The 25,780-nt window shown below is 52.2% G+C and overlaps 1 protein-coding gene across 11 annotated transcripts in view; it reads left to right on the forward strand.

The window, feature by feature from the left end:
• The window catches only part of EXD3 (exonuclease 3'-5' domain containing 3), a 290,762-nt gene that overhangs the window by 195,677 nt on the left and 69,305 nt on the right, over positions 1-25,780 (forward strand). The window contains exon 21 of one of the 11 annotated variants that reach the window (XM_055805421.1): positions 15,539-15,928. The exons of the other annotated variants lie outside the window; for them this stretch is intronic. Coding sequence (XP_055661396.1) covers positions 15,539-15,661 — 123 coding nt within the window. The 3' untranslated portion in view covers positions 15,662-15,928. Of the gene's footprint in view, positions 1-15,538; positions 15,929-25,780 lie in introns of those variants that run through there. 11 annotated transcript variants of the gene reach the window in all.

Below are 25,780 nucleotides of genomic sequence, written 5' to 3' on the forward strand. Positions count from 1 at the left end.
TGTTCTTACCCATTTCAGAAAGTGTTTGGTAAGAGGGATTTCAGCCTGTTGTAAACGACTTGTGAGTCCACCACAACTCTTAAGGATTTGCTGAGGCTCGGCGCCCAAGTGTCATTTCACAGTGAGGGTTCTCCTGCTGTTAGACTTCTGCTGCATTGCAAAGAGCTCAGCCAGCAGGATTTAAGCCCAGAAGCTGAAAGCGTTAGAGTTACCATAATGTGGACTTACTTGCTCTCAAAATGTGTTTATAGACAAGAATTCGGGAGTTTCCAGGGAATCCACAAAGAAAATGGAAGGGCAGCATCTGTGACACACCATGAATTAAGATCACAGCAGTGGAAAGCCGCTGGGTTGACTTTCTAAGGCTCCTTTCTACTGCAAAGAAAATCGGGGGTTAAGAAAGCTGTACTGGTTTTGCAGGCAGTGTTCAGTCCCCACCACAAATGTTATGACGTTGAAAAGAAAATCCAGTGCAGAATGGCAAAAGGAATCTCTTGCACTGATGTGCTGTAGAGTTTTATGACCAAACATTTTTGCAGGGAAGAGCTTTTACTTTCAGGGCAAAAAATCAAGATTTGTGTTCAAAGTCTGAACAGATGAAAAGCAAACCCTTTTGATTCATCACCGTTCTCAGTGTGATTTTGGGTTTGCTGCCCGTGTCCCTGTGGCAGGTCTGCATTGCCCATTGCCCTCTGTGCTGCTTCTTCCTATCAGGTGCTCCAAAACCGAAGCCACAGACACAGCTGGCTGAGCTGCATCGTCCCTGTGGCCATCCCAAAGCGCAGGCTTCCCGTGACTCCCACCCAGAGTAAGTCACAGTATGGTGGAAGGGGATGGCTCTGCACCATCCAGGCTGGCTGAGCTCCCTGTGGCAGGGGCCGCACGTACATTGGGAAGATGGTGTTGCCAGCATCTCACCTGCAGCGCTGCGGGGCAGCCGTGACAGCGGCCTCCTGCCTCGGCTGGGCTCTGGGTGCCCTGAGCTGAGCTTTGTGTGGATGTTGCTCTCCTGCAATTGCACGTCACCTGGTTGAACACTAGAGATTCAGCAGCCTGTGCGATAGATATAGCAGCACAGGAAAACCCACAGGAGCATTTCTGGATCCGAAAGTGTTATCTTCCTACAGTCCAGTAACTCTGCACGGTGAAAAGTGAGGGCTGGGATACCCGTCTGCCGATGATGGCTTTATCTGTAGCCCTTCCTAATCCAAAAATACTGGGACAACACAGAATCTTAATGTGTTTGCAAGTCTAGACCACCGGACTGCTGAAGTGTTAGAGCCAGGCCTATTTCCATAAAGCTGGTGCCAAAACGTCTTCTCGATTAATGCAGGATGGGAATTGCCCCATGCCCCTCAAATACAACTGGACCTGGCAGGAGCAGAGGCAGCCTGGCACCTCATGGGCAGAGCAGGGGTGCCGCATCCCTGCGCTTCACCAGATGCTGCGCCTGAAAACCTGTCCTGATTTTCAGCCAAATTCAACATCTCAGCCTGGCATCATTTTTTGAGGACAATTGGTGGAGAGAGAAGAAATGTTGTATTGCAAGATAGTGGCAGATGCTCTGGGGCTGCAGAGCTTGTGGTGGTGCTTGTGGTGTCCAGAGCCCCGCCATAGCCCTCTTGCACATAACCACCTTGTAAAGCTGATGTCGAGCTCCTGACAGGCTCCTAATCTGTCCTGACATGCACGCAGATGCTCAGCTGAGTGTCATTTCCTGCTCTAAGGAGCCCAGATTGTTCCTGACTGGGACTTGGGTTTGAGCAATCAGTTTAATTTTTCTCTCTCATTTATTTCCTTTGCCTGAGGGAACTGTGCTTCAGCCTCCTTCTGTAACCCCCCTTATCGTGCAGCATATGACATACGCTCAGCAGGGGCAAGGGCTTTATTGATTAACTGAACTCCTGCTGGGTTTAGCAGTGCTGCAGCACAGATTTGCTCAGGGTGCGCTGCCACTCTGAGGTTTGCTCAGGGTGTGTTGCTGCTCCGAGCTCTGGTTAGATGCACACAGCTCCTTCCACAAGCACTCATCTTCTGCAAGCAGTCAGCACAGTACCGGTGGGAGTGCAGAGCGAGGGTCTCTGCTGCTGGTGGGGGTCATAAAGGGCTCCAGCCCATCGTTGTTGAACCCAAACAAGGTTTAGGCTGAGTGAAGAGCAAGGTGCAGCTCTGTTTTGCGTTGCTCGCCCCTGCTTTCACACCCAGGACAGCACAGGACTTAGCTGGGTGAAAACCTACCGCGGGAGCCACAGCTGCAGCGCAGGCACGCAGAGCAGGACCACGGCAGCAGATGTTGTGGGACAGCTCTGCCTGCTCGCATTTCAGAAGGGAACGCTCCACTTGGAGTCCTTTCCAAAGCAATTTGAGGTTAATTAGCAACTCCTGGCTTTGCTATCTAGCTGGTCTGTTTATCTTTTGTCTGAGCAAGTTCTCTTCTCTTCCTGTTGTTGTTCCCTCTCCCTGAGCAAAGGGGGGGGCTGAGCAGACACCCTGCCCCACCACGCTCAGGGACTTGCTGGGCTGGGCAGGCTCCTGCTGCCGCCTCCTCCCCGCTCCCAGATGTACAGGCTGGTCCTTGCCTTCCAAAATGTCTCTCCTTACCCATCTGACCCTTTAATTTTTCTTCTGCTTAAAGGAGGCTCGTTGCAATGCAAGGTGATGGAGGCTAGAAGTACGGTGCTGGGCATAACACTTAGGAGGAGAGAGCTTGGAAAACCACAGCCAGCTCAGAGGTCTCACCTCCTGTGAGCTACCAGAAAGCACAAGCACGGTGGGGAGTCCTGGTTGGGACCAGTCCTTCGCGGTGCTGGGCTGCCTGGGGCCCTCAGCACATCGCAGCAGCCCGTGGGTGGGTGCTGGCGTGGAGAAATGACATCTGAGCTGCCCCTGGCCGCTCCTTGGAGCCCAGCTGTTAATGCCGATGGAAGCGATCCAAATACCAGCACATGGGCTCCAGCTAAGCCTTGGGGTCACCCCTGCTTTGCAGCGGGCATGCACCAGCCGTAAACAGAGGCCACTGTGTTACTAATACACCCACTGTAAATGTTTTATGTAACCTCATAAACTTCGAGTAGCTGTAATCTTATAAAGCCTGTGGCCTTTGCTGGACTGGCATTTTAGGCAAGGGGCCTGGAAGAGCTGGGCCATCTGTGGTGGTAATGAGTTTCTCATCCTTTCAGAAAGAGAATAGTCCCTTGGTGGCCTTCCCCGTGAAGTCTCATGTGCTGAAGACTGCATGGGATTTTCCTGACTTGCATGTCAGCGAGGATCTAGTGGTGCGGCAGCGAGAATCCAGAACAAAACTACTGGATGTGACCCTTAAATTCATCCATCAAACTGCTGCCATGGTAGCAGTGAAACAACAGATACCGAGCAAGGGAAGATCATCTGTAGGCAGAGCAATTATGCAGTCTATAAGTGAACCCAAGATCCATGCAAACCCAGAGGTGCTTCTGAACACAGCTGCTTATTTTCGGTTGAATTAAGCTTTCCCCTCCCCTCTGTGAGAGCAGACTGCCCAGAGGCTTCCTACGGGCTGGGTGGCAGAAGGTGCCACCAAAGACTTGCCAGGGACTGTTTGCAGGGGCTGTTCTTATCTCTTTGTGCCTTCATTCCTCTGTCTAGATCCTTTCTGAACTCTCTTCACAGAGGACTTGACCCCACCTTCCTACCTCTCCATTCTCCCCTACAGGGTAACCCAAGCCCAGCAGGGATGGTTATTGCAGGAAAACCTCCACCACACTCCTCTCCATCCATCTCACGGGAGACCCTGCCTCCCTTGCAGCCCTCTCATCCTGGAAATCCTTCCTGCTGTCTTCCCGCTTGTCCAGCCCAGCACACAGGCAGATGGTTTCTGTTGCAGCTGCTGGATTGCAGCTGCGTCATTGAGCCTCAAGACAGCCGAACGGTAGCTCTCCCCACATCCTCCTTGCTCAGCGCCGCATCCATCCTGCTCCTGCCCCCTTCTCAGCATAACTGCTCCACGGGTGACAGAGTGGTGGCGGGATGGACTGGACTCTTCTCTCCTTCACACCAGGAATTTTGACACCAGCTCTGCCTGCACAAGGGAGTAGGGCGGCTCAAGCAACAGGCATGGTGCAAAACACTCCCTTTGTTTCTCAGTGGGTGAAGTCTTCACCCCAACCTTCAGGTTTAACCTTTGAGTGGTTCTGCTGGGTGTTTCAGGTCTCTTTGTGCCTCTCAGTAGTGACCACAGCAACATGGGGACATGGCCCCTATGGGAAAACTTGCTGTTCCTCCTGGCTCTTGGAGCACATGCCCAGGGATTGCCTTCCCAAGGGCCTAAAATATTTTGGGGTGGTAACACCACAATAAGAAGATAACAAAGGCAGAGCGGTGCCAGTGGAAAGGACGTTTCCTTCATGCAGGGACTGGGCAGACAGCAATTTTGGAAATACCCAGTGAATGATGTGCATGGACATGCATCTCCCAGTATCAAATGGTGTGTTCCTGTAGCCAGTCATCTGGTCACACAGAAGAGGAGCGTCTGGAAATCTCATTTTCACACTCCCACTGTCTGGTTTTTCGATTCAAATACTGCCCCAAACATGCATCTGCTTTCCCTTGCAGCTTTTTGGCTGATACTTCTTGCTTCCCCCCACCCACCCCCATCTGAAGTATTTTTCTGGACTAAGGTATTCAGCCAGGAGCAGCCAGGGTTCCTTGGTTCCTGAAATATCTGCCTGGCCCTGGGCTTCTCTGGCAGCCACTGGTCCCTCACCCACGGTCCTGCCAGCTGGCCCAGCCCGGGCCATGCACTGCTGGTATGGAGCCCAAATCGTATAGATCCCTCTGCCAGGAAGAAGCCAGGGTTTGAGTTTTAGCCCGTTGGTCCTTTTCAGACCACTTTTCTCAGAAATCCTGGTCATGAGAAACACGTGCAAATGGTTTCTAGCTTTCCAGCCTCCTACTTTCCCCCATTAACTTCAGGCTTCCAGCAGCAGGCAGTGCCCGTCTCTGGCTGTCCCGTGTTCCTTGGGCTCCTCCGAGAGAGAGAGCCACAGCAAGCAGTGTTCACTGTGTGTTTGGTGAGCAGGTGAGAGACACCAGTGCTTGTTCTTCCCGCTGCCAGCTTGGCTCTAGGATAGCTGTGCTCTGGACACTGTGTCGAATGTGCTCCCATTTCAATGGGATTTCGTTTCTACTCGTAGTGGTTCACATGGTGCAGCTCAGCTTCTGGGCTCAGCCTCGCGCAGCGCAGCTCCGTGCCAGAGAGTTTGTGTCCTGCAGAGACGAGCCAACTCCAAACAGTACGTGGGTCTGATATCATTGCAACCGATCTTGGCCCCATGCATGGGAGAAACGAGTCTTGGCAGAGAACTGTCCTTTGCTCTTCTATTTTCCTCCCGCCTGCTGACCCTCTCCCAGAGGGCTGCGCCAGGCACCGGCTCCCCGCGCCGGGTGGCTTCTGGGGCTGATGGAGACCTCTCCCTCCATGAGGCAGCTCCTGGGCCTCCTGACAAACGCTCTTGTCACTGCTACAGCCTGTTTGCTCTGATCACTGTATGCAGAGCTCCCCCAAGCCCCCAGACGCATCTGTCATCTCTCCAGAAATGCCTGAGCCTATGCACGAGCCAGGGCAGAAGTTTGAGCTCTGTGGGGAGGTGGGATGCCACCTCCTGCATCTGGGCTGTGCCTTTTCAGGCCCTGTGATGTGTGACCAGCTTCACCTAGAGCATCTCCTGTGCCCAGGCTGTGCTAACCTGCCTGCCTGCAGCCATGGGGGGAGAAACAACAGAGGAAGGTTTGTCCCAGCTCAGAGGTGGGACAAGCTGGAGAGGACCTCCTGTCTTTGGGGGTGGGAGGTTTGCACTGTGAGCTGTCGATCTCCACCCCACATTGTTTTGCCTCCAGGGAGGCACTGGGTGGATAGGTGAGGTGAGACTCAGCTCTTCAAGGTTTTCTCCACTGGATCCTCCCCAGGTGAAGGGATCAGAGGTGCTTCAGGCCATCAGTATGTGGCAAGGGGAGCTCTGCAGTGGGTGTAGAGCTGGCCCTAACCTAGCAGGGTGGTGGAAATCAGGATGTTCAATGGAGCCGGGTTAGGGAAAGGGCTCCAGCCCTCCTCTTCGGGCCAGTGCCTCTGAGAGCAATGGTCAGATTACTGAGAGGAAAACTGGAGAGGAGTCTGGTGTGGTCTCTTCAGGACTGAGCCCGTGCTCAACCTTAGAGGTGACTGAATGAAGTCTGGGGCTCCTTGCTGCAGGTCACAGACTGGCTCTGCTGTCTCTAGTTGCTCTTCCCCTCTTCCAAGTCAGCAATGGGAGAGACTGTGAGCCTTGCCACAGCCCCAGCCCATCTGCCGAGTGTGAAAACTCCTCTAATGCTTTCTCAGCTGCACCCATAGACCATTAACAGAAATAAAAGAGCTGGTGGGTGACCTGATTTGAGAACTGTGGTGATGCATGGGGCAGGCCAGAGCCCTGCCCATCTTGCCACCACTGGGTCTGCAGGTAGGTGGGAACATCCTCTGGAGACAGGCATCAAGGACATGCAGGGTCAGGATCTGAGTTTGGAGGTGACACATTTGCAGCTGTTTCTGATTGCAATGGGAAAACTCATAGCTGGGAAAATCCCTGTCAATTGGTGGAAATTCAGATCAAGAAGATTAAGAATGGGAGCACTAACATGCCCAGATAAGCCATTCTTTTCTTGAATGCTCAAGTATGCACTGGACAGAGTAGGAAAACCAGTGTGTACAGGTGGGGATGCATAAATCTTCCAAACTTCACATGGGAGACAGGATTCACGGCCAGCCTGAGCCTTGCCTCCCTTGCCCACCACGCTCCCAGCCTGCTCCATGCTGGGTGGGCCTTGGGATGTTGCACCAGCAGATGCACAGGCTGGCACCAAGAGCCTGGATGTCTGACTGCGAGCAAAACCCACCTTGACTCAGTGTGCATCGCTTTTTCTCCTGTGAAACAGCTGTGCATGTACCTCTGTGGGAGCTCCTGAATGTGTAAGCCGCTCGTTGCAAGCTTTGCCTGTACGGCGCTGCCTCTGACCACAAATTATGAGCATTTAACCAGTCGGGTTCGTTTCCGTTCCCATGCTGCCAGTGTAGTTCTCTTGGTGCAGGTCAAAAGGCACGGTGCTGTGATTTGCAAAAAGCCCAATGACTTGACATTTCATTCTCGGTGGGAGGGCGGGTGCCCCGTGCAGAGGTGTGGGGAAAACAAACAGAGCAAAGCTGAGAGGAGCAAACACAGGCGGGCATCTGGGACACCAAGCCCTCGCCCTGGGGCTTCATCCAGCAACTGTTACCTATGATTAAGAGTCCATATCAATCTCGATGTCATGAAAGTCACCCAGACCGTGAAATCCCCATGTTCGGTGTGGAAATAAGGCATTTGATGCATTTTTGTTTGAAATGCGTTAAATCTGCATTAGAGGGGCCACGGGGAGTGTTTGGGCCTGGTTGGCCAGGAGGAATCGTGCCGTCTCACTTCCCTGGCGGAGCAGGGCACGCAGATCCAGCGGTTCCTAACGGCTCATCCATGACAAACTACAGAAATCGCAGAGACGTTTGCCACGGTCAGCCTGTGAAATCAGCCTCCTCTCTAGGAATGAGAAGCCTCCATAGCCACGATCCAGGGCTGCCCGGCTGGCCACAGCTTCCCTGCCAGAGAGCAGCTCCCAGCAGCGGCCAGGCGGGCAGGGAGGCAGGGCAGGGCTGCACAGCCTCCAGTGTGCAAGAGGGATGGGAAGGCAGAGTGAAAACAAGAGGCTACAGGAGTTTGATGTCCCACTCCATTAACCTGGCACTTGCATACATGGTGGGAAGGGGGTTTAAGCACCCGTGACCTTTCATTCACGGGCTTTGTACAGCGTGGGCTGTAAATCCACTCTTTGGGTGAGACTCTCTGCTGGCAAGTATGATGTGTTTTAGCATTCAGATCACCCTGGACACGTCCCCAACTGTTCCAGCCGTCCCTTGGGCTCCCTGCTTGCACCTGCAGCCAGAGGGGAAGCGGTGGAGCTCGTGCTGGAGGAGCTGCTTGTCGCTGCAGCAGGGCTGGGGGGCTGCCCTGGGTTTCCTACAGCTCAGCTTCTTGCAGCTACAATTTAACAAACGTGCTGATGGATAACTCTCTGGAGTGCATTTTCCTTTCCTTTCTACAGAATCTCCCAAACTCAGCAATCCCTTTGACAGTTCCCACTTGTGGAGCAATGATGGAGGGGGGGTGTCCGAAAAAGGGGCACGTTGGAGAGGCCAGAAGCAGATCCCTCACCAAGCACGGGGGCCTGGCAACATTTGTTTGTGCGAGGTAGAGTTCTCACGCTCTAAATATACAATCTGTGATAAGGGAAGGGAAAAAGCCCAGCATGGAAATATTCCTTCTGTAAGAGAAATAATTCGCTGCTGCTAAAAATATATGTTCATATTATTCCTGCCTTGGTCTCTAGCTTGATGGGAGAGAGTGCACGCAGGCTGCCCTCAGGGGACTCGGCTCCGCAGCGCAGACCCCGGGCGCTCGGGAAGGCTGTGTGTCCGCTGGGGCTGGAGGGATCGCAAGGGGGAGGGAAGGGGCTCCTCGTCTTCGCCCTGGTTTATCATCCCCATCTCTTTCTCAGGGCAGTAAAACCGTGATACGGGGTTACCCTGAAGGTCATAGGAAGTAACCTCTAAGCAGGTGCTGACAGTGGGAAAGGAAAGTGATCCGCGGCGTTCCCAGAGCAGCTGGGAGCCCGTTCCCAGCCCCGGCTGCGTGGAGAGGCAGGAATAGCTTTGTTCAAGGGGGACACATGTTTGGATCGGTGGGATATGTGTAATCCCTTCCTGTCTCATCTGCAAGTGTCCCGGGCCTGGTGCTTCCTTCCCTGATTGCTGCTCCCGGGACCCTGGGTCCCCATTCGCAGCCGCTTCCGTGCCCGCGGGTGAGCGGAGCCCAGCCGAGCCGAGCGGCTGCCCTGCGGGGCAGTGCCGGATTTCCCGGGGACAGCCCCCAGGCCAGGACACAGAGCCTGCCCTGCCTGCCCTGCCTGCGCTCTGCGGGACTGAGTGAGGAATGAACGGTGCGTGCTGCTGCCACGGCCTCGGCTGGCAGATCCTGGCACAGCTGTTGTGAAGCTGGTTAGGAACAACTTTGGGAAGCCATTCCTGTTAGAATTGGGTGAAATCTTGGGCATTTTATTGCAGATCTGTCTAAGGAGCATGGTAGGTGGATACAGTGGCTGCTCAGGAGCAGGTTGTATCTCCTGTTTTGAGAATATGGTCAAGGAACTGATCTGGCAGAAGACGACCTTGCTGCTGTGGAGCTGTCAGTAATGAGAAACCTTAAACCCTAGCAGACCTTGCTGCAGGTTTTGTGACTCATACATTGCCTTGGCATTGCTTTTTCGATTCTCAAACAACTCCTGCCCCATTTGAGGCCAAATAGCTGTCCCCAGAGCATTCCCTGACCATTATTTGTGAAGTTGCATTGAGTTCCAGGTAGGTGATCATGATAGGAGATGGTAACAGCATATTTTCAGTTCAGAATCCAGCAGCTGGACCACTTGGCAGAGAAAACATCAGTGTAAAGCCTGAAAGATGCCTCTTTTTAGTACATCCTTATTCAGGCCCCTTTTTTGAAGCTGAAACATACCATTAAGGATCGAGCATGTTCATAGGCAAGACCATAGCCAAGGTTATTTCAAGAAGGTAATGCGAAAAATCTTTGCTGCTCAGATGTGCTCCTGAAGGCCCTTTGCAAGCTGTGTGCTGGTCACTGCGCGTGGGTTTGAAGCATTGCTTGCTTTGCCAGGTGAGCTGACAAAGAGCAGCGTCCATGACTTGTGCTGGCTGGGGCTACAAACCCTGCCCAGTCTGTGCTTCATCTGACCAAGGTGGGTTTCAGAAGGCTCTTGCAAAGCCTGGAGGACAGCTGCAAGGGTTTCTCCTCTAGATTTGCTTAAGATACATGTGATGGCGGTGGAAGTGCTGCTGAGAGCCTGGAGGCTCAGAAGACCGTGTTTGGTGGTGCAGAGCGTGTTGCACCATGGCCTGTCCCCATTGCCACCTGTCGTCACCCAGTTGTGAAGGCAATGGGGAGGGACAGCCATCATGCGTGAGCATGGTGGGGCAGCAGGTAGGCTTTGCCAGGAGTTTGTAGAAGAAATGTATATCCATGAGGTGTGGGTTGGATGGTCTTATCTCTATGGTTGGACCTACAGCAATAGCACAGCATGTTTTAGCTCAGGTTAAGGACCAGGAGAAATGCAGAACGTCAACCCCAAAGCACACGTAGCGTCGTAGCGTCGAGCTGTTCCCAGTGCATCTCATTATGGACTTTGGGGGATGGTCTGTGAGGACGTTTCGCTTGCAGGGCCTGTTTGTGCAGCGCTGGCTGGGTGAGTCAGAGCCTCGTATTGACCTTAGCAGGGAGCTGCAGGTTTCCTTCTGGCCTCGGCGGAGCCTCCGGGACTCTGCCTCCGCCCTGACGGGGCATTCTCTCCCCGCAGGCTGCCCGATGTCCATCCTGGCACTGTGTCAGGAATGTGTATGTGCTGGGCAGGCCCGGCAGGGTGGGGGAATTGCCACCAAAAGAAAGGGAAAAGCTGCCTCCTTGTTTTTCCTGCTTCAGACCCTCTCCCATTTCAATCGCTGGGAAAGGCAGGGTTCAGCCTGGCTCAAGGTTATGTCCTTCTGGTGCCTGGCCCCGGGCCAGCAGGCGTGAGAGCGAGCTAGACACAATAACAAGTATGTCAAACACAGGATCACTTCCCTGCAGACCGAGCGGGTGTGCAAGCAGCACTGGGAAGGGATTAGCAGAACAGGCCTAGCGGTAGGGCTAAAGCATGTCAAAGCTATTAAACAGATTGCTTTTGCTAAGTATTCTTCCAAAAAAGGGAGCCTGCTACCTCTGCACGACCAGGTTTTGGTGTGCAGAAGTTCTGCCCCGTCAGTAATTCTGCTGCTGGCTGGGATGGGGTGAATTTGGGTGATTTTTGCAGAGCCTGGGCGCAGCCTGCTTTAAGCCAAGGAGACAAAAGGGATGGCTACAGCTTTTGCTCAGCCCTTGATTTAGGCAACCAAATGCTGGCGATGGCCCATTCTGCTCCCATCCTCAAGTGCAGGCAGGATTTGTCTTTTGGATGCGTTGGCTTAATGCAGAGGTTGGTCCTTGGTAAGAGGTGAGAGCAAACTCAGGTCAGCTGCTACCCTAGCAAGTGAGAATAGCAATGCAGCAGCACGGATTATTGAAGGTCAGTTTAAAATAGCCTTTCTCTTCCTTAAAACACAGGGAAAATGAAGTGGATCTCCACATGTGCAGAGGGCGACCAGGATGATTTATTGGTGGCTGCTTGTCACTCGCTGCTCAGCCTGCTGCTACTCTGCCAGGGAGGATGGCTTTGCTGGGGGTTTGGATAGATTTTCTTTTCCTTTCTCCTGTGATGAAAATGTTGGCATTTCTCAGTATGGATGGAGTTTGTTTTGGGAATGGAGCTGAGGAAGAGCAGAGGTCCTCTCCCCTCCCTCTGCCCTCTGATCACTGCCACACTGGGACCAGCCAGCATGCTGCTGTGTGGCTCACGCCAGCCCTCACCCACAAGAGGAAAAGCAGACAGGACAGTTGTGGTTTAAGGGGTGCTGCTAACTGGAGTATTTGGGATAATTAAAGAAAGACAGTGAGTTAGGTGGTGAGAAGGGATTGCTCAGAGATTACCTTCCAGGCTCTATTAAACCGTCACTTTCATGTTGACCTCACTCGAACTGTGGGCTTATTTCTCACCTGGTTCCTGTAATAGCCGCCTGCCTCAGCTGGAATGAGAGGTAACAGTTGTCCACTGTCCTCCTCTTGCTGAAGGGGAAGTGTTGAAATGTCAGCCGTGGCATCAGCAGTCACACACAGCAGCGGTGACTCTGTGTAGTGGGACTGCTCCCTCCGTGAGCCCGGCCAACCTGACACGCCAGGTGCGCATTTTGAGCTTTGCTTTTTGCAAATGTGCAAAAAGACGGGGAGAAGGCGGCGGTGAGCACTCAGATAGCTCAGTCCCATACCCGTGTGCCAGCTGGCTGGCAAGGCCAGGAGACTGCAATTTGTGGAAAATACAGACATCTGCTGCAGAGAGGTGCATTTTTTCATGCACCTTGCTGCATGACACTTCTGACAGTTCAGTGCATTTTTTTTCTTTAATTGCTACTTGCTTTCCTGCCTCCCCTCCCCTGCTAAGAGGAGATGGAGCCCAGGGTGGTGGTGCCCTCAGCACATGGCAGTGACACACTGTGCCACAGGGAACGTGTGGGTCTGGGAGCATGATGGCTTCGCACCCAGGGAATGGGGGGTGTGGCATACCCAGGTTGACAGGAGTTGCTGTGCCAGAGCCAGGCCTGGGCCTGCTTGAGTGTCTGAGCCTCACGGTGCTGCTGAGGGTTAGGCCTTTTGGGGAGGGTCCTGGCAGGTCTTGAGTGGGTGCCCGCAGCCGTGCCCAGCATGCCACCATGCCTGAGGAGGCAGCACGTGCCCTTGCATTTAGCAGAGGAGAGGCTGAGCCAGGGCCCATCACTCTATGGTGAGCATCTGGTGAGCCGCCACGACCCACAGGGCAGTCCCATCTCATTTGCTCCTTGAAAGCACTTTCAGACCAGTGGGTCAATCAAAGACCCTGGTGAAGTCAGTCTGGCTGCACTGCAAGCCAAACCCTCTGGAGCCGCAGCTCCCACAGACGTGTAGCACCGTCTCAGATATCCCACCATCCTGCTGCTGTGAAGGAGCGGCTCCACTGGTGCATGGGATTTGAACCTGGAGCCACAGCCACGTGCACTTGGCACGTCCTTCTGCCCTGCCTGCAAGCGACTCAGTGCCGCTTGGAGGTAGTTCAAGCTGCTGCAGCACTGTTGCATTGCAGAGCAGCCCCCAGTATGACAGCTTGCACCCCAGTAGCAGAAAACTGGCGATGCATGGGGGTGGCTTGCCTGCCAGTAACCCCGGCCCTTGGGCACCTTGCTGGGACCCAGGTAGAGCAGGGTTAATGTCAGCGAAGTGTCCCTGTGCAATGGCCTTTTTATCTGATGCGATCCAACAGCATTTCCTGGTGGAGTGGTTTGCCGGTGGTTAAGGCTGCTTGGCAGCGGAGCAGAGAGGAAGGCTGGAAGTAAACACAGGCGCTCTTGGATCAGTAGCTGGGAAAAGCAGCGAGAAGCTGCATGGGATTGCCGTCTCCAAAACCTCCTTGTTTCCTTGCCTCACAGACAAACGGCTTCCTGGCAAGGACAGCACACACTGCGAGGCACTGCGGCAGCACTGTCCCGGCCCACTCCCCTGGCATGGCACGGCACGGCATTTCCAGCCACTCACATGGATGAGGGACATGGGGCTGTTTTGAGCTTTGTGAGGTTTTTGTGCCCAGCTCCATGAGAGCCTGCAGAAAATCCCAGGCTGTTGTTAACTTACAGCATTGATCTGTCTTGGATCAAGAGTACTGGTCTGCAATGGAGCAGTAACAGCTGCATCTATCATGCCAGGGACATGGAGACATCAAACCGGCCACTGAGTCCTCTCTTGGAGGACACCCACCCTTGGGTGTACCGCTGCTCCCAGCAGGGTGATGACTGGGGGATTTTGGTTACTAAGGTTCCTATTTTCTAAGCTTTCACCTTTCTCCTTTGAACCAGATACCAGTTTGAGCATGTCCTGGGGTGTCAGAATGAAGGCAAGAAATGTGTTTCTAGATCCCTGCCCCTCTGGGGTCGGGCAGGAAGACAGTGGAATTTTGAGCAATCAGAGCTGAGTCATTAAAGAGGACCTGACCCTCCCACAGCACTGGGCAGCGAGAGCAAGACCCTGTCCCCAGAGCTCATCTTGACCAGCAGCAGCTGCGCTGGGCAGGTGGAGGTGTCGGTGTTGGGTTTGGATAGACGATGGCACGGACATGCTGCTGTGGACTCACCAGCAATCACCTCACCTCTTCAAGCTTTTCCTCTTTTCTACTTCCCAACAAAAAGCAGTGCTTTTTGTGGCTTCTCCATGGATTTTGATGAATGTAAATGTACCAGACTCCAAGGTTCACAGATCAGAGATTTTCTTCCAGATACGGGACAGCTACAGAAATGTTCAACACAAAGTAAGGAACGGGAAGTTGCTTGAGTCCACTCAGCTGAGTGTGTCTGCCAGAAGGGTTTCCCAAATAATGAAACCATTCGCCTGGTTCTGCTGTTCTTTGTCCTGAACTCTTTAAAAAAAGCAGGGAAAGAGAAGAATGAAGATACACAGTTTGAGGCTCCTCTTAACATCTCTGGTTTAGATGATATATCTAGTGTTTGGCTACAGAAATAAATAATCACATGGAACCATAGCTGAGGCTTGGGGTCTGAACGTTGCTCTGCGCTTCACTCTGGTCTGCGCAGAGATGGAAAGCAGCCACCCGAGCTAATTCAACAGAAACACCCTTCGTTTCTCATGGAGGCATGGGATAAAGAGGAGCCTATTTCCTCCTCCTGAGCTTCCCACTGCAAGGTCAATAATCACAAAATGCACCAGACTGGAGGGTACTGGGATCCCAGTCACAGCATTTTCCATGTCACAGGCTTGTTCTGAAGCCTCTCGGTAGCTGTGAATGGAAATTGATAATGACTTCACTGGTTTGCAATGTGGTCGCTGCCGGCCATGCGAACGGCAGCCTTTATCCTGGCAGTGAGTTTGCCTTAGATTCCCACTGGGGCCTCTTTTGAATTTTGTGTCTCGGTGCAGTTGGCTGATTTCATGTTTCCACTGTCTCAGCTCTTCTCAGCTCTCTATATCCATGGACTTTCCTGGATTTTCCCTGGAAGGAGAGTCCGACCTGCTGCTTTCCCTTCTCTTACATGCCATTTCTGTTTCAGCCAGCCACTAGATGTATGAACAACCAGTCCACATTTTTGTGTGAACGTGCTGGCAGCTTGGAGGTGAAGGTGCTGTGCTCACTGAGCTATTGCAGGGCACTGCAGCTACCACAGGCCATCCCAATGGACGCTGACACTGGCCATCGGTGTCATGCAGAGACTAGTACTTGAGCCATCGAGACTGTTTGGAAACTGATGTCCTACATGGGTGATGTGCTGGCTGCTGAGCTGAGCACTCTCTTTCCAGTTATCACTCCAAGAAGGGATGGGCTCATCTTTGCTGTCCTGCAGAAGTCCAGCAAGGCCACATCAAGCTGAGCTCTTTGCTCGCCCCAGGGGACGTAAGATTTGGGCTTTGCTGGTGGTGTGTGCAGCATCCTTAGGAAGGGGGTGAGATTCCCCAACACATAAAGTTTTTGAGCCAAGATCAGATGCCTCATGCTCCATCACAGCCTACCAGCTGGATGCTGGTACCTCTTGCCCTGCTCTGATCTGTGCCAAGCAGGATCTGTTCAGCTTGTTAGTGATCCCCAGTTCCTCAGTCAGGCTGGGGGGTGTCCAAGGAGCCTTTGTTCAAACACACAAACCAAGAGCCACTAGTAGAAAAGCTTTTTGTCCTTAAATATCAAGGCTTCTGTGTTTATTTAGAAAGAGTGTAAGGTTCTGTTTCTGCAGCAGTTCCTGAGCGCTGTGTTACTGAGAGTTTCCCTCCAGGTTAACATGATGGCAGGGGTGTTTGGAGGAGCCAGGCTGATCCCAGACGTGCCCATGTGTCTCCCAGGCAAGACGCAGCTGAAAGACGCCGCGGCTGGGGGAACAGCATCCTTTTCAGACTGAAACAGCATGCGCAGCATCCTTGTGCTTCAGAGGAAAATCCAGGCCTTTCCCTGTTGTTTCCACCGCAGTTTGGGTGTCAAGGATTACAGCTGTACCCTCTGGTTACCAGCAGTCTGCCCAAACCCAAGCCCAAGCCTTTCTCGAGTCTGTCTCTGACTTCCTACCACTCCCACTTCTTCCTCCGGGGCCCATGTAGTCCCAGCCGAGTGGATGTTCACAGGCGATCTTGCCAGGCTCATGGATCAAAATAAAATATTTGGAGACTTAGGTTTTTCATGAGCATGTTCCCTGAATCTGTTCACAGGAGGAGCCAAGTCCCTGCGCAGAACAGCCTCCTCCTTGTTGCAACACGCACATGCTTGCCTTCAGATTTGCATGTCTGAATCCTTACTCACACCTCAGCGAGGCTCAGCACCATGCCTCTGCCTGGGAACAGGATGGGGGACAGGGCACCCTGCACTTTAGGGGAGCAACGTGGGAGTGTGTATCTGCATTTTGGGGTGAAGGGAGGATGTTGCGCTTCCTTTGATGGGAAAATGAGTGTCAAAGCCTCTTGCAGCCCATACGCTCGGGTTCCTGCCTCGCTGTGGATTCCTGTCTTTGTGCATCGGTGCTGGAATAGCCTCCTGGCTGGAAAACAGCTCTTGACAGGAGCAGCAAAGAGAGCTGGAAGCCTCCCATGGCAGTGCCAGGAGAATCTGCAGCACTTAAAGCTTCTGTCACTCCTTTCACAGCTCATGCCCCCGTTCGTGGGAGCTGGGGCTGCGGGAGGTCCAAAACAACACAGCTGTGGATGAGCAGCATTAGCCAGTGTCCCAGCCAGTTGTGCCAAGTGTTCGCAACAGGAATTGAACTTTCCTTTTCGGCTGAGTGCTGTGAACCAGCTTGGAGTGCAGGAACCTCTGGTGTGGCTCTAGCACCAGCCCTTGGAGGCTCTTGAGCTGCTTTCTTGCACCGGTTAATGAGCTCTCTCCATGCCCTTGAAAGGCAACCAGTTTGCTATAGCTGCTGGCAGTGCTAGGGAAACTGAGGCACATGGTGGTAAAGGGATGGCTCTGGGCCCTGTAAGGTGCCAGGGTTACTGTATGTCTCTCTTGGCTGCCCTTAGCTGTTTGTCCCAAGTTATTTATTCAGTGTGTGACCTTTACTGCTTTCTATAAACATCACCGTGACTATAATATGTCATCAGGCTCTGGCTGTTCCCTGAACTTGTGTCAGACTGTTCCTGAGGAATCTGATTCTGTTTTTCTACCCAACATGGACATAGCCCAAAGGCCCTGGGACTTTATGAATGGAAGGATTTCACTGCCTACAAGATGCAGTGTGAGGTTCCAGGTCAATCTGTGAAGTTGAACCAGGAGGAAATGTCAGTAGGGAGCAGCCTCCGTGTGAACACCCCAGGTCCCTCCGCTGCTTTGGGGATTTTGCTTGGATTTCTCCATCCAAGAGCCCTTCCTGACATCCTTCGGCATCTTGCAGAGGAGGAGGATGTTGCTTTGACTCCTGGTCCCGTGAAGTGAAGCACGGAAGGTGCATGGCCACCCGCATCCTACAGGTGTTTAACTCTTCTGCTGCTGGGTGCAGAGAAGTTCTGTGTTAAACTTACTTCACTTCCAGGTGCAGTGTTGCAAGAGCTGGAGTTTGTCTGAGAAGTGTTTGGGGTTTCTTCCTCCAGTAAGGTAGTGAAGGGAAATTTTGGGGAGGAAGGATCTCCCGCGAGCATGCAGAGAGGAGAGGGCAGGCAGATATTACCTATGGCTGTTAAATTCTCTCACTGGGGAATATCCCTCCGATGCAGTTTGCCTGTTGCAGGATCGGAGCTGTGGTGCAGACATGCAGAACAGATGTGCTGCAGAGCTCCTCACGCTGCAAGCGGCCAGGGATTAATGGACAATGGACTTGTTGGGCTGGACAAGCCCTTCCAGCCCAGTTCCTGCCCGTCCAGCCAGTGTTGCTATGCCCATAAAGCACTGCGATGGCTCAGAGAAACTGCAGACACAGGCAGGTTGCTGTAGCATGGCAAGAGGTTGGTGTGAGGCTGGCAGGTTGAGAGGGGAGTGAACAAGACGGTTGTCCACCCAAGGGCTGGCAGCAGCCAGTGCAGCGCTGAGCACACTGTGGGCAGCCCTGGTTGAACAGAAGGAGATGGTCAGAATGGTCTTTCCTCCTGCTACAAGGACTAGCATTGCCCCAGCATCTCGGGTGCCCATCGGATGTGCGCCCTGTGACGGGGACGAGCCCTTTGGAAGTGAGATCCCTCTAGCACTGCGTCTCATGCCCTGCTCTTGGCCGCAGTGCGAGTTTGGGAACTCCTGCAGCCCGATACCGTGTTCCCCCAGTGGCTGTAGTTCCTGAGAGGCCATCACGAGCCTCACATGAAGGTGTCCCTCAGTCCAGCCGTGAGCAGAGAGGCTGTTGTGTGTGAGGTGGGGGTGGAGAACGAGCTTTCTGGCTTCACTGACTTTGTAAATAGAAGGAAGTAGGAGAGACTCAAAATCTCTGATTATCTTCCAAGGGGACTCCCATCCCCTCCAAGGCATGTCTCAACTTCCCAGCCAAGGCTGGAGCTGTTCCAAGGGCTGAAATGTTTCTCATCCTCATTTGAAGCACTTTCCTTTGCTCCTCTCTGGCAAAAAACCCCTCACAGGTAGTGAAGCCCTGAGCCCTGGTGCACGAGCAGCCTGCGGCCGGAGCATGCAGCTGACTTACAGGCTCCCATTTCTCTCCCTGCCGGCGGGGAGAGCCATTCCAGGAAAGGTGCTCCAGAGGGGTGACTTTATGCAGAACCACAGGTTTGGAGTCCTGCTCCTGGGGGCTTTGCTCTCTGCTCAGGGAGCCGTGGTATCTGCAGGCTGGGTGTGTGGGTAGGACCCTCCGGCAGTGCCGCTGCCACACGACAAGCCTTTGTTGGTGACTGGGGCAGCCTTCCTCCAGCAAGGCGTGCTTGTGCAGAGCTACGTCCCAGGGCACGTTCTTAGGGTTTCCCTCCTCCTACCTACCTCTTTCTTCCAATTTTGTGGATATTTGTGGGTTTGCACTAAAGGCACTCTGTGCTGCACAGCTCGGCAGAGCCTCAGTCTGCTTTAGAGAGTGCCTGAAAGGGAAGATCTAAAAAGGGTAGTGATGATTATCGAGTTCTGTTTGATTCCAGGATTCTGCCCCTGGAGCTGCCCTGGGCCAGCTGGGGCAGACACCGCACCTGCCCCAGTTGCTCCTCTGACAGCTGGGTATGGGCTCTGCACTGCAGCGGGCCAGAGGGATGGAGGGCTTTAGCTAATGAGCTAATCATCATTCCCTCTGGCAGGACATCTCTGCCCACCTGCCAGGACCGAGGGAGGATTAACCTCTCCTGCAAAGGCTCCCGCTCCCCCAGCCCAACACAAACAGGATGGCCAGTGGCCCTGCAGCCAGGAACACTGAGTCACCAGCAGCTCCCTCCTGCTGACACCAAGCCCTGTCCCTTTCCCATGGTGGCTAGGCAAGGTCTTGAGGAGCCACAGGGACAAAGAGTGGGCTATGGGGCTGGTGGGTGGCAGGAGGAGAAGCTGCTGAGGGCAATCAGGGAGTTCACAGGAAACAGAGAAAAGACCAGTACCGAAAAACAATTTTTGCCATATTTGTAAAGCAAGCAAGTCTGAAAGCAGTGCAGAATCCAACCTTGTCAAGGTTGTTAGAGGAAATGGCAAAAGACGGTTTGCACAACTCTTGGAAACTGTCCAGCCATATAAATGAAAAGGGAAGCAGGAAAGAAGAAGTGGGGCTGGTATGTGCTGAGGATGGGACAGAGACAAAAGATATTCTATGTATAGTCCTGAAAGAAACAAAATGGAAACTGTGCCTGGGTTTTTGGTAGTGATGGGATGCTGGCCAAGGGGAGAGAGGCAGGATGACGGGTGGCGGTGTATGGGAATGGGAAATGCCGCAACCAACATGGAAGCAGTGGTCGAGGATCTTTGAGCATGCAAACAGGTAGGACCAGCTAGCTTCTCCACCAGAAATGAGAATGGGCTGGCACAAAGCTGAAGTCATGGAAGAAAGATTTGTAATAAATCTGTCAAACCACAGGGGTTGGATGGTTTGGCTAGAGAACAGCAAATAGAGGTCTATTTATTAGGGCAGGGAGAATGTGTTCTTGGCACGTAAGTCTATTAGTATGAATTTATTAGTATGCAAAGCCTTAGAATAAACATTAAAATAGAGAATAATTAAGAACATGGAAAATTTATGGGATGAGGTACCGATTTTCTGAAAGTAAACGATGCCACAGTAGATTAAAAACCTGATCTTCTTGACAAAGGAGACAGGATATATCTAAGTTGTCTGGCCTTCAGTAAAGGAGAAGTATTAAATCGGTTGGAAGAGGAAGGTGCTGGGCTGCAAGAACCGTGCTAGATGGGTTTCTCAAAAATCAGCCTTGGAAATTATGTTGTTTCACATTGTAATGGCCTTGGCACAAAATGTAGAAATTGCTAATGAAATTTGGTAATTACCTGTAATTGGGAATCATCATCAAAACAAAGGAGTTGGGGGAGATTACGCACAAAGAACTGGATGCCCTTCAGAATAGGAAAACAAGGAATGAGATGAAATGACAGAGTCAGGGAGTCATGCATGAAGGGATGTGCAGCTTGGATTTCGGCTCTGGTGCAGAGCCGACGATCACCTGAATCGCGACAGACTCCAACAATGCGAAAGGCACGAGTCAGCGTTGAGTCAGTGGAAAAGGGCAGAGGAAAAGAGGAGGGGAAGAAGCACTACTGCCCGTTTCTGCGTGATGCATATCGGATTTGGAGCCCATTGTGTATGATGTTGTAGAAACCGAGTACGTGGCACAGAGATCCTGCTTTTGGTTGTGTGATGCTGTGATGGGGCCATCTGCGGCCCCCGATATCCTGAGTGTGTTTGTTCTTGAAACCTGGGAGGGCTTCACTCTTCCATGCCCTGCTTTCCTTTCCATCTTGCAGGATGTGATTTCAGGGGGTGACCTGACTGAGTTTAGGTCATCACTGCTGCCAAAGAAGGTGCTGCTCCATCCACTCCTCCTTGCTGTAGTCTGCTGAGCTCAAGCAGTCACTGAGGCTCCTCTGAGCAGCCAGGAAGCCAGTTCAGTGCACGGCATTGGCACAAAACAGACCTGGCCAAAAAAAATAGGGGAGTATTTCCATGTTTGCAAGGTGAATGGCTCCTGTGTGATCTGAGGTTGTGCCAGGACCAGTCCTAGGGTGTGAGCAGGTGCTAAGAAGGGTTTGGGGAAGGGGGGCTCCTGAGTTGTCCCCACTTGGCAATGGCGAGCTTTGATGCTGGCTCTGTTGTGCCATGAAACTGTCCCCTGAGCAGCAGCACCCAGTGAGTGGCCAAGGCTGGTTCCTGGACTGGGATGATCTTTGTTCTGAATTTACCCTGTTCAGGTTACCCCCTGTTTGATGCTGTGTCCAGTTCTGGTCCCCAACAGATGAAATCACATGGGAGCTGCAGGGAAATCTGTGGGCAAATCAGGGGAGTGATGATGCTGTTGTACAAGAGGAGAGCTAAAAGAGGCTGGAGTGGTGGGCTAAGGAAAGGGGTTGGCTGCTAGGGGCGATGCGCATGTAAGGAGAGAGGAGAGATGTGGAGCTAAGACAACAGTGCTCAGATACAAAGGTGCAAAGTGCCATGAGTGAAGCCAGGCTGGAATTCAGGAGGAGGCTCCACATCCCTTAGAAAGTAGGTTTCCACACCTTCTCCCTGTGTAAAAAAGCCCTAACTCAATTCCTGCAGGAACAAAACCCAGCCTCGGTAATGCAGCAAGTGCCTTCCCATCCTCGCGCTGGGGACCACTGGTGTGTGTGATCTCCTGTAATCAAGGTCTGACTGTGCAGAAGACAGGTTTGCAGGTTTTCTTTTGCCTTTGCCAATTAAAATTAAAAATTATGCTTCTACTCCCATGGTCGCACCCCTCGATGTGTCCGTGCTTGTGTTCAATACATGCGTGTGAGCACCAGGGTTTTGTTCCTTGTGTCCTGCTATACAATTATGTCTCCTAGCTACGTGGCACTGCAGATAGTGAGTAGTACTTTCAGCCTTAAAAAAAAATCCCTCCTGGCTGTTATTTCTGCAATTTGCTAAATCTATTTGCACCGTTTGCTGTTTGCACCGTTTGCCAGAGCCCCTAGCAGATATTGGCACTGGCAGAGTGTGACAGAAAAAAATGACAGTTTGAGCACGTCCCTTTCTTTTTTCTAATAATCCCATGATATGGTATTTTGTGTTGCAACACAAAGGATCACCTGAGGCGGTAGAATGGTGAGAAAATAAGCCTATTAAAATATTTGAGCTTACTTAACTCTCCAACAACATCAGAGGATAACTGGTAAGTTTTTAGCCAAGTCTGTGAGTCATCTTGTCCTTCACAATTGTCACATTTTGGCTCATCTGTTGGGTCTAATTGCCAGGGGATAACTGCTCGCAGCAAAACAGGAGCCATCGTGCTCGAAGCAGCGAAGAACCTGCAGTTAGGGTCCTGGGCAGTGTTAGCAGGTCACTAACCCAGCACGTGAGATTACATAAAACCTAGACCCTTTGAATAGCTGAGATGGGAACCCATCAGGAAATGAAGCTGGTGATTCTTCTGTCTATGAGAAGCTTTTGAAAAAAAATATTCTATTATTATTTTATGTAAATCAAATGAGCTATCAGCACGATTTGGATCATCTCCTATCTCAGGTACTGGCATAAAGCCTCCAGCTTTCCCTTGTAAAACGCTGGGAAAGTGGCCCATTCATTGCCTGCCACTGTCAAGTGTTTTTTCAATCTGCTCCTGATTAAGCAGTGTGGTATCAAGGGGATAATTGCTCCTTGGAATTGATCCCAGAAGAAAATCATTCAGTTCTTTCTTATCAGGTCCTTTCTTGCGGGGCGAGATACCCACAAGACTTATCTTCCCTCTTCAGTGCTGGCCTCTAATTACTATTTAAACAGCTCATTAGAAAACCTTCATTAAAGTGTAATAGTTGAAGCTGGAAATAAATGGAGGCTGATGCTGTGGTAATGCGCTGCCCTCCCACGTGCAGGCTGGGGCACCCACCGCTGCCCCGTGGGGTGTCGGAGCAGGAGCTCCCGCTCAGCTCCCCCACGGCTGCACCGGTGGGAGCGTCTGGCGGGGAAGCAGGGCTGTGGTGCTCCACGGCACACACCAAACCCAGCTATGTCACTTGTCCTGGTGCCAACCTGCCTCTTCTGGTTGCATCACGACGTGGCTCCATCCCGTGCTGGAAGCCTACCAGGAGCTGAGCTCCACGCTCAGCCCATTTCCATGCCTAGCGCAGGATTTCAGCAGCTGGGAGGCATTGCAAAGCGATGATTACAGCCTAGAGAAAATTAGAGACCATAGCAATCCCATTTTAAAGGGAAAAAAAAATTACATACATACATGGGAAATGTTTTTATATGAATTTATTTGCTGGTTAAATGTTCACAAGTGTGGGCCTGAAGTCTTCTCTGTGTCTCCAGAGCACGGTCAGCATTAGCACTGATTTGCCCCCTAAACGTGCTGCAGCCCTGGCCAGGCTAGGTCTTATTTCTGTGGCTGTAAAATATGTTAGGGAAGGAATGGACACACAGGCTCCGTACTTCCCTGTGTCCTGGCTCCCTGACAGTTTCAGCCCCAGAGGAGTCACTTTTTGGCATTAATCTTTCACTGGGTTTTTCAGCAGCAAAACCGCAAATGTTTAATAAAAATCGTTGCAAAAAGCGTGCCAGGCAGCGCCCGGCAAAGTGTGCATGTGTGCCCTTTGGGCTGGCGTGAGTGCTTTGCAGAAGTGGGCCCTGTAAATATTTTCTTGACATTTAGGAAGTTTAGAGAAGTGTTTATTATTTCTCTGCCAACTCGACAACCCCAGCACGGAGAAAGGAGGAGACGTGTGTGGCTCCCTTCCCTTCTCCTGTAAGTTCCTTACAGCAAAGTGCCGCTGTAGGGTTTGTGGAGGGGTTTGAGCCAGCTTGATTTAGGAAAGCAAGAAGCTACAGCTGGTGTGGGGTCGGGGTGCTCCCCCCTTCCTTCTGCTATTGCCATTTGGAGTGACAAGATAACGTTACCCATAACTTGTTCAGCCCCTGCACTGACTGCAGAGCTACTCATGGAGCTGCAGGCGCGGGTGTCCTGCCCCAGGGAGCCCGCATGGCTCAGGTGATGCTTTCGGGCACCCCTGACTGCCGGGGCTGACCTCCAGGCAGGCATCTAAAAGTGGATAAAACCAGGTCCTGTCTGAGGATGGAGTCAAAGCCCGAAGCAGAGCCAAGGATGTTAGCAGTCACAGGCACCAGCAGCTTTACAAGCTTGTGAGTCCTTGCATCTTGGAAGAGTCCCTCTGCGCTCAGAAACACACTTGTTTTGCTTCCACCTCAGGAATCTTGTGGACTTAACTGAAAACTCTGAAATATATAATTCTTCCAGCCAGGTCAGTGTGACTGCTGACCTGCCATCCCTTCGAGCCCCGTGCTGTACGGTCCGTAGGCAGCTGCAGCCAGGATGGAGTGGAGGGGATGCAGAGCTGTCTGAATCGTGTGGTTCAAAGATGTACCTATATCCATCCCAAAAGTCTCGTTCGGGAAGTGCGGGATGATTTGTGTGGGTGGGGTCAGCCTGTCAGTCTGCCCTGTGGCACATGTTGGCATCTTTGTGGTAAGGAGCAGTGGAGTTTGGGGCTATGCCTGCGGGCAGACCGTAGTGACCAGCGGGTCCGAGTACCTCCATTGTGGACGCAACAAGGAGTCGAGGGAAGGTCGAGACAGCTCTGCAAGTATCAATTTAAATGCTTTTAGCAGCCTGGTGAGGAATTTGCCCGTTGAGCAGTTTCTGGTCCAGCTTAAATGGAGTGAGTCTGTGCTGGGAGTCCTTTGAGGCTGTAAGTGAAAAACTGGATGTGAGCTGATACTGAAGTGTTGTCAGCATCGCTTATCACTTGCCTTGCTTCACAGGAAGCTCATTTGGGAATCACTCTGTCTCTGCTTTGGATACACACATCCTGGCTCGCCGTTAGCTCCCATTTCTGTAGTAAAGCTGCCCATCTCTCAGTGCAAGGCTGGTGGGGATGCTGGCCATACCTATAACAGGCTCCACTCAGACTTAATGAACTCAGAGCTCATTAAGTGTCAGCTTAGGTGGGTATCCCTGCCTGCAGTCACGCTCCTAACCACAGCGTAGATAAGTCCGTGGCGTCTTTCAGGTCCATCTGTTTTAGGCACAATCCAGCAAGTGTGTTAATGATGGAAACTCTTGTGGGGCAGGCAGTTATGTTAAACTCAATTTTGTATATTTTGATTCTCAATATTTTATTTCTATTCTAACTGGAAGAATGGCCTGTGCTGGGCTGTCACAAGCTGCTGGGCTGATGGAGAGGAGTCCTCTCCATAAAAGTGGGGTGTAAAGCATCTCATCCAGGCATCTGTTAGCTTTTTCTCTTTCCCCGCTTCTACCCGCTAGTTTTTCGTACCCGTTCCTTGTGGTTTCTTTTTCTCTCAGTCTTTGTTTCAGCACCTCCTAACAGACTCCAGCATCATCTGTCCTGTGGGTTTCTGTGTTTGACTGGCAGGTTTGGTATCTGAGTAGATCGATAGCCATGGTGATGCACTAGGTGCGCACAGGCGCAGAAGCTAGAAATGACATTAAATAATTCATGAATGGAATGAAGACATTCTGTTTCATGAAGACCCAGCACTGGAACAACTCCTTCCTGCTACAGTAGAGGGAGGAGGAGGATCCTGGTGGACCCTGGGAGGTGGGAACGTGGTTATTCACAGGGTGTGCAGCCAAAAAGCTGAGTGCGACTGGTCCGAATTGCCTGGTGGTGTGAACTCCTGTAGCTGCTGCTCAGAAAGCTGAGTTGAAAAATATCCCCTGCGTGACATGTGCCTGCCTGAATAGTTTTCGAGGGAAGGACCTTTCCATCCCGCGCTGGTCCCTGGGACCTGCTGGGCTGAGCTAATTCCAGTGCCTGGAGCCTTTTGGAGGAGGCATGAGGCAGCTGTGTGGGAAGGAAAGGAACAGGTAACTGAGACTTCCTAAAATGGCACGGGCTGCTGGGCAGCTGGAAATCACTCCAGTGTTTTCAAAGGTGCACGCTAGACGCAGCCATTCGTGGT

Source organism: Falco peregrinus, chromosome 1, assembly GCF_023634155.1.
Source record: "Falco peregrinus isolate bFalPer1 chromosome 1, bFalPer1.pri, whole genome shotgun sequence".
Lineage (NCBI taxonomy): Eukaryota > Metazoa > Chordata > Aves > Falconiformes > Falconidae > Falco > Falco peregrinus.